The following is a 9,009-nucleotide window of genomic DNA, read 5'->3' on the forward strand; positions in this document are numbered from 1 at the left end:
ATCCAGAATCAGATCCGGATGGAAATAATTTCAATACCTTGAGTTGACATCATCATACAGAAGCTGTATACCAAGTCTGAAGTCAATCAGAACTGTAGTTTGGGAGAAGAAGACGATTGAAATGTTTTCCCCATAAGAGCCCATGTTAAATTTTCTGTAAGTTCCCGGATCCAGAAGAAGATCCTGATCAGCTTGTGGCCATTATGTTTTGGTCATCTCCCCATCAGGGCTGTACTGTAGAAATTTACACTTGATATCATTTATATTTACTGAGTTATTGCATCGATCCACTTCCTATCTCTTATAATGGGGAAATTTTTCAAAGTCGCACCAAATCCAGAATCAGATCCGGATCCAAATAATTTCACTAACTTTTGTTGACATCATCATAAAGAAGCTGTATACCAAATTTGAAGTCAATTGGAATTGTAGTTTCGGAGAAGAAGACGATTGAAATTTTTGTAACGGATGACAGATGACGACAGACGACGACAGACGATGCTGACGGACGCCGCATGACGATAATAGCTTACGGCCTGTAGGCTAAAAATAGGACCAATGGCCCTGTAGCTTACCGGCCAAATTAAAAGCTTTGGGAAATGTGTCCAGATGCCATTTATTATCACCCAGTTCTGTGTATTTACTATATTACAGAAATAGCCCATGTTTTGGTCATACTCCAATCAGATCTGTAAAAAAATTCACATTCCAACTTGATATCATTGATACTTACTGATTTATTGGATCAATCCACTTCCTATCTGTTATAATGAGAAAATTTGTCAAAGTCACACCAAATTCAGAATCAGATCTAGATGGAAATAATTTCAATACCTTGTGTTGACATCATCATAAAGAAGCTGTATACCAAGTTTGAAGTCAATCAGAACTGGAGTTTCAGAGAAAAACACGATTGAAATGTTTTCCCCACAAGAGCCCATGTTAAATTTTCTGTAAGTTCCAAGATCCAGAAGAAGATCCTGATCAGCATGTGGCCATTATGTTTTGGTCATCTCCCCATCAGGGCTGCACTGTAGAAATTTACACTGGATATCATTTATATTTACTGAGTTATTGCATCGATCCACTTCCTATCACTTATAATGGGGAAATTTTTCAAAGTCGCACCAAATCCAGAATCAGATCCAGATCCAAATAATTTCACTAACTTTTGTTGACATCATCATAAAGAAGCTGTATACCAAGTTTGAAGTCAATCGGAATTGTAGTTTTGGAGAAGAAGACGATTTAAATTTTTGTAATGGACGACAGACGACGATGACGACGCCGGATGCTGCATGACGACAATAGCTTACGGCCTGTCGGCCAGTAAGCTAAAAATCCAAAACTATTATAACTTTGGTGCCTGTCCAGGCAGTTGAAAGCCCGCCCCTGCAAGTCTCTCTCTCTGGTCATGCATGTGAGCGTGCAGTGCGGGGAAGCCCCACCCCTCAGTGAGAGACAGCTGACAGAGACAAGAGTGACTGCCTGCAAACCCGCACCCACCCATATTCGCATACATTAGACCCGCAACCTAACCCATGATTAAACACATTGTCTACACAGTAACTCACTATTAAGGGCTTTATTTTTGGCTAAAACGCACACCACCAAGACATCTCTAATATGTGCTGCTCAGTGCCATCTGTGGCTGGATGTAAACTATGGAGCCCATTAGGGGACACAGAGAGAGAGAGAAAAAAAAATTCAGGACAAGTTTTGCGAGATCTTGGAAAACTGTTCACATTTAGAGCAATGATCTTCTGGGTCATCCATGACCAGAACAGAAACAAAACAGACAACAACAGAGTAAAAGAAGTATATTAAGTTTAATTTTGATCTGGGCCTAAAATACGAAGATATTAAAACAGTGCTTGGCATTAGACATGGGTTCGATGTTAGTGAGAGATGTCTAAGAAGATTCTTCAGCGAGAGAGGACTTTCCCCCTGCAAACTGGATCTTGCGGTCCTGGTTGATTTCATTAAGAACCAAATGCAATACTCCGGACAGCTTCACGGGCATAGATGGATGTACACGAAATGCAGACAATGAGGACTATGGGTGAGGAAAGAGGATGTGAGACTGGCATTAAAGGAACAATACATCTATCTATACCTGAGAAGTTGTCCGGAGTATTGCAGTTAACCCATAAAGACCCAAACATCAATCACCAACCAAAATCATCTACTGACTGTGTTTATGAATGTACCCTGACCTGGCCCACTGAATATGATGTAGGACTCTGGCACACATACAATACCATGACATGATATTACAAGAAAATGCGCACGGTAGATAACTGTGGCGTTTTTATACCACCTTTTAAATCCCTATGCAGAACAGGATTTTTTTTCCCTTTTTTTTAAAGCTCCCTTTGGGCCTTATGTGTGCATGTGTCTGCCTTATACAACTGTATACAAGCAGTCAAGGAATAAGAAAGAGTTCTATTATTCAGGGCAGAAATTGTTATTTTATTCAGTACAGTGATACAATATGTTCCTACTGTGAAATGCAGGTTTTGCTGACAAGCAAAATAAAAATATAATTTTGGGAGAAAAAAAAAACGTTTTCTTGACACACAAAACACGTACCAAAACCGAACTGAAACCGTGGCCCAAGAGCCAAGGTATGGACCAAACCGTGGGCTACTTGTATCGTTGCACCACTACTTCTTACATAATCTGATTAATTTAGATTGGCTGATGTCAGTCTATTGCTCCCTTACAACAGAATTGCTGGTCAACACAGCTCTTTTTTATGCCCCCATAGACTGAAAGTGGTTCTCTGAAAGGACAGTCTTCTCCCTCTAACCTCTGTCTCAATGCTTGTCACTACTGCCATACAATGAGTAACTAAAGAGCAACATTTTTTTATTCAGTGCTCACACCAGTGTACTTCTGTTTAGGACTGAAAGTCATCAAAAAAAGCACTGGGTCTTTACCTCTATTTATTCACGCCTTGGTAACAGCTGGGACCCATGATGAGTAAAAAAAGCTGGAAACACTTCTGGACAATAGAAACCACAGCAGGAACAAGACTTTTATAATGAAAATTTTCCTCAATCTGAAGCTGTATTAATTGCTTAAAATGACCAACTGCATGATGATCAAACTTGTGTGTGTTAAATAAATTTAAAAAAAAAATTATCCCTACATCACCTACTGACACATTATGCCATGAAGTGAACTGAATTAAAAGTTATTCATAAATTTCTATGGACACTAATATGACACATTATAAAACACAGCTGTACATTGGAATATAATACCAGATAATTGTGGTGCATGCTGTTAAATGCCTCTTGACCTAGCTCTATCCTCATTAGGTTGTCGTCTTGACTCCTCCAATCACATCTCTGGTGGGAGGACTTAAGAACTGAGGCGAGGACCCTTAGAGCTACATCTCAGAATAGAAGTATATCTCTGTGACGAACCTGTGAATACCTCAGCATCCCCCATGCTGGATGGTATTTAGGGAATTTTGTTGACTAACAGCAAAAAACTTTTAAGCACTGTGAATTTAGCATTCACTACGTAGCACAAGATGTACACTTTGTAAAGAAAGGACAGACTATGACTCAGAAAGAAATTGAGCTCAATATTGAATGTTGTCTCCCACTGTTTACTTTTGCTTCAGATAGAGCTATAAACACACCCAACTCTGTAGGCGGATGGAGTATCCTGAAAGTTCATCACATGATTAAAGCACCAATGGATGATTTTTTTTTTTTCATAGCCTATATATTTTTGTTATATTTGCTGAAATGCTCATTACATCTTGATAGCAGCCAATAGGTCAAATAACATAATAAACATCATCTTGAACATAATCATTTACTAATTTCAGTATGATGTATCCATATTTATATCCATGTTCATTTAGATTTTCTGTTTTGTGTGGAGAAACAACATTCATTCCTACCCTTCACCACCTCAACTAAAAGATTAAACTGTCCAAGGTAGAGCTGCACAATATATCATTTGAGCATCATCATCGCAATATACTTGCGCACAATAGTCACATTGCAGATTCTGCAGTGTAGGAGGCAAATGAACTCAATGTGTTCTCATCTAATTTAAGCCTGGGTACCTGACACACACTGCACACAGTGATCCATCAGTCACAATTGTTCTTAATCAGTTTACCGAAGCAGACCACATCACTTCACATAGAATGAGTCATTGGTAGCAACATTGAAAAATAGGACCAATGGCCCTGTAGCTTACCGGCCAAATTAAAAGCTTTGGGAAATGTATCCAGATGCCATTTATTACCACCCAGTTATGCGTATTTATTATATTACAGAAATAGCCCACTATGGGCACTGACCGAGGAGGGTCGTTTATTTCCCTGCAGCTCAGAAACAGACGACAGACAGTGAGCTGCTGTATGAGCGAATGAAGTGCTTAGGGAATGCAAAACAACAATAACAACCAGTCACTGATGGAATAGGGTGGATTGTAGGCTACCCAACCAATCGCAAATAAGACCCAATAGCAGTGTAGTCTTATATTTTTCGACTGGACAAACGTTTTCCCTTAATTTTCGATTGGGTGGGCAAGATGGACATTTGGCTGGGCTGAGCCCCCCCCCCCCCCCCCCATGCCTACCATCAGCCTCGCAATAAACTACCATCATTAACCTTGAAAAAACTCAATAAAACCATTTCAGCATAAACCTGAGGCACAGTATGTTGTCCATTACCATACCAAAATACAGTACTTGTACTGATCCAGTTCACTGGCCTGATTGTTTGGAGATGGCCTTGTGATTTCTCCTTTCTAGCACAGTGATGTTCAAGGCCAGTTCGCACTAAATGGACCTTGGGCCCCATTCTTTTAACTGACATATCAATTACAGTACAGTAGAGTACAGTCACCCACTGCCTTTACAGTCTTTTTATTCTCAAACATAAAAAAAAAATAATTATCTGAATGAGTGTGGGAGTCAGACCTGGAGTAAACACAGCATACCACATATATTTCCTGCCTGGTTTGTGCATTTTTGGTTGTTTGTTTAATCTTTTCTTTTTTCTTTTGTACAATGGTGGGAAAAAAAAGTTTTTTTTAATACCCCATGCCTTTGTGATATTTAGGATTACAAATCACTCATTAGTCATTGAATTCTGCCAAGTATGGTTCCATACTTCAAACCCACTTGCTCCCTTCTGCACATACACTTCTCCATCATGGTCAAAACAGGTTGTTTCAGTAAGAAAATGAAACACATCCAAGGAATGACATATTTAAACTGTCAAGAATTCTTTTGTTATATTTTCTTGTTAACCATAAACAAAACAAAACAAAACAAAAACTGCATTGATTTGTGTCTGTCTGATGCAGCCACACCTTTTGAAGCATAAATATGCAAATGCAAATATTTCAGGATATGTGAGACTGTGTAAAGTTCTAAGGGTTTCCCAAAAAAATCCACTACTGTATGTGTGCAGCACTTTATATGCAGTTTTACTTACTTCCTATCATTTAAATTCGTTGCTGCACCCTGCCCATGCATTCATTTCGCATTACACATATAGGACCCAAATTCCTGTGATGCTAAGTAGTCTAAAGTGATACCAGTCAGAACTGAAAAGACCAGATTCCTCTTGTTTTTGATTCTGTAAAATCTTAGAGGAGTGCAGCGAAGCAAAGTACAATATAAGGGAAATACGTCAAGGCAAAGCGGTTCAACCTTGTACAGACCTTGACATATGAGAGCAGGATTTCATGTGCTAAACAGCTGTATTCTAGATCAGTGGTAATGTTTTCGTGGCGTTAAGTGGGCCCTAACAATGACACACAACACAGGTGACATTAATGGAACTGCTTTGGAGCTGCTTTTCAGTGCGTAAAGTGACGTAGAGTCATAACCAGCGGCAGACATGCTAATATTCAGGCTGTCTTGTCGACTTGCTGTCACTTTCTCAGACCACGAATTAAACAGTCACATCGTGTTAAATGTAGTATCCTGGGTAGAAACACAGTATTTACACCAACTATGAACTCACTTACTTTATGGGCTTGGCCATCGTGGACTTCTGCGCAGTCATTAGCCATTAAACTTGAGGCTAACATTACAAATGATGTGTGACGACTTTAGATCCTGTGCGTCTTCTTCTTCACAATAACAAAAAGTCTATCCACAGACGTGCTCTCTAAAGTACAACAGTGAAACCCGTTACTGTTTCGTTCACTAAACTCGTCTTAAAACCGCGACTAAAACTATAGTGTTTTACTGGAGGAAGAAACTTCCAGCTTCCTGGAGTTGGTGGGTAACTGACGTCAACTGCTTTCCTCACGCTGATTGGCTGCTGTGAAGGCGAGGTAACGTCTTACGTCCTGAAACAGAGAGGATGCTTCATGGACTGGATATTGCTGAGAAAAAAAAACAAAAAAAAAAAAACAAAAACGAACAAAAACTAACACTTTTCAGCAAAAACGTCACCTCTTTTGAGCTTTGGGAGTTCAGTTACTGTACTTTTTATGGGACAGCATATTAACTCCATATTATTTGTTTCCAGTGGTGGAATACGACAAGAAGAAGAGGACAATGCCTTTAATAGTCACTCATTCTTTTCTTTTCTTTTCTTTTCTTTTCTTTTCTTTTCTTTTCTTTTCTTTGCACAAAGAATTCAGCTGTCTTACAATGACACTAAAGATATTGTATTGTATACTATGGTATTGTCTATTCTATCTAAAATTCCACATACCTGTACTAAACAAAACATTTGTCTTAGGGAAAATATGGAAATTCCATATTTTTCTGTTTTATTTTACCCAAATACACACATGCACCAATATACAATGCACATCATGTGTACAGCAGTGTCAGAGCTGCCACATCAAGATCAAGACTCCTTTTATTGTCATTGTGTATACAGAGCATACACAAAATTCTGATGCACTTGTAAAAACAGTACTTCTTGAGTAAAAAAAAAAAAGGAATTATACAATACAATTAACCCTTACATGCATATTGGTCACTACAGTGGACAGCTGTTCTACAGCTGTTCTCTTGTATATTCATGGATTTTGTTGTTTTAGTTGCATACACAGTGGACACTTATGGACCGTCCCATACACTGCAATTCATACCATTACTGTAACTTTGCAGTTCTTGATAAACCTGATTTGCAGTAATATGTTTTAGTGTAAATCAATTGCTAATTTTGATTGATTGAAATCTTTATTTCGAACATGTAGACTGTGAAATCAAAACAAAACTCAACCTACAAAATATAAGTACTGGTACATAAAAGGTCGATAAGTAAACAAAAGAAATAATAATAATAATAAGATAAATAAAAGAAATGTAATTATACATGCTCAAAAAGGAGTAGGAAGAAGTAAAAACTTACATACTCCTACCCCCAATCTCTCTCAAATTGTTATTAGACTGTAATTTAAAAGTTTTCTTAATCAAAAAGGTTGTTCTTTTTGCATATAATCTCCATGAAGTGAGTAATAACTAGCATTAAAGTATGTTAAAATGTCAGAAAATATCAGATTAGCAGCATGAAAAATGTTTTTATTTCATAGTTTTCACATGGTATATCACTTTCTCATGATGGGTTTTAAATACAACTTTCTTTGCTTCAAAAATACATGGTGTCCAGCTGAGTGGACATTTGTGTAACTCCATGAAAAATAGGTTCATAAAAAAAAATTCAATCGCATTGTTTTTTTTATGCCTAAAGAAGAATAAAACCACTCAGGAAAAAAATCTCGACTAAGCTTCTCATAATTCATGCATGAAAGGATTAATTTAAATTGTATTAAATAGTGGGCGACTTGGTGACGGTGGTGTGTGGGTTCTCTCCGGGTACTCCGGCTTCCTCCCACCATCCAAAGACATGCACTGATAGGTTAAGTGGTTAATCTAAATTGCCCATAGGTGTGAATGTGAGAGAGGGTATGCAAGTGACGTCACCGCTAGCAGAAGTCACCGCAGTTCCACCCACTGAGTGGCAGAAAGAGGGAGATGAGTGGCAGCATTGGCTTCAATACCGTCTAAACTTAAGAACCATATTTAATAAAAAATGGGGAAGAGCTGTTGTGCAATTGATTGTATGAACGGGTTTGAAAAGCAGTCGGAGCTATCGTTTTACAGACACCAAAAGACAAAGAAAAGAGAAGTAGATGAATCCACAAATCCAGGAAACCAAACCTAGATCTGTGGATCCCGTTTTGTGTCAGGCAACATTAATTTATGCTGTATTTTTGAGTAAAATCATACCTTAAATTATGTATTGTTTTGGCTAACGTTACTTCTTAAGCTCTTGATTTCATGATCAGATCTTTCATGGTTTTTGTTTTCATTTTGTGATTATGAACCTTGTGCTCCTACATGATTTGCAAACTAACTTAAACTAAGGCTAACCCAGTTTTTCAAATACGGGCGTACTTATCCATAAAGATACAATGGCGTATTAGGGCCACATAAGAAAATAAAAATGCTTGTCACTACGGGTATAAAGTCATAAAATACGGATATAAAACTCATAATTTTATGATAATAAAGTCAAATACAAAAAGAATCACAATGTTATGAGAATAAAGTTGTAGTCATAAAAAAACTCATAATTTAACAAAAATGTCATTTGTTTATGGGATTAAAGTCGTGATATTCCAACAGTAAAGCCAAAATATTACGAGAATAATGTTATTTAAAAACAGGTGGGAAAAATATAATAATTTAGAAGAATAAAATCGTGCCCTGCTGGTCCACAGCAGTAGCATCTGTGTTGTATAAAGTACTTGATCTGAACTAGACATAAATCTCCTCAGTTCCAGTAGATCATGCATATACTCACTCGGGTCAGTCCACGGTCTACTGTAAATGCACTTTGGATCAGCTGGTTCTGGGCCCTAGTTTTGGACCCTGGTTGTCAGTAATGATGAAACCATGTATATTTGTTTCAGGTAAAAATAGCGATGATCCCCTACACCCTGGATGTCCGGACAGGTGATTTTGGGCCACATCAATCAATCAATCAGTCAATCTTTATT

The 9,009-nt window shown here is 37.9% G+C and overlaps 1 protein-coding gene across 1 annotated transcript in view; it reads right to left on the reverse strand.

Moving 5' to 3' along the window:
• The window catches only part of LOC115425484 (hexokinase-2-like), a 55,053-nt gene extending 48,864 nt beyond the window's left edge, over positions 1 to 6,189 (reverse strand). The window contains 1 exon segment of the mRNA XM_030143095.1: positions 6,013 to 6,189. Coding sequence (XP_029998955.1) covers positions 6,013 to 6,075 — 63 coding nt within the window. The 5' untranslated portion in view covers positions 6,076 to 6,189.
• Between the last annotated feature and the right edge of the window lie 2,820 nt (positions 6,190 to 9,009).

This window comes from Sphaeramia orbicularis, chromosome 9 (assembly GCF_902148855.1).
Source record: "Sphaeramia orbicularis chromosome 9, fSphaOr1.1, whole genome shotgun sequence".
Classification (NCBI taxonomy): Eukaryota; Metazoa; Chordata; class Actinopteri; order Kurtiformes; family Apogonidae; genus Sphaeramia; species Sphaeramia orbicularis.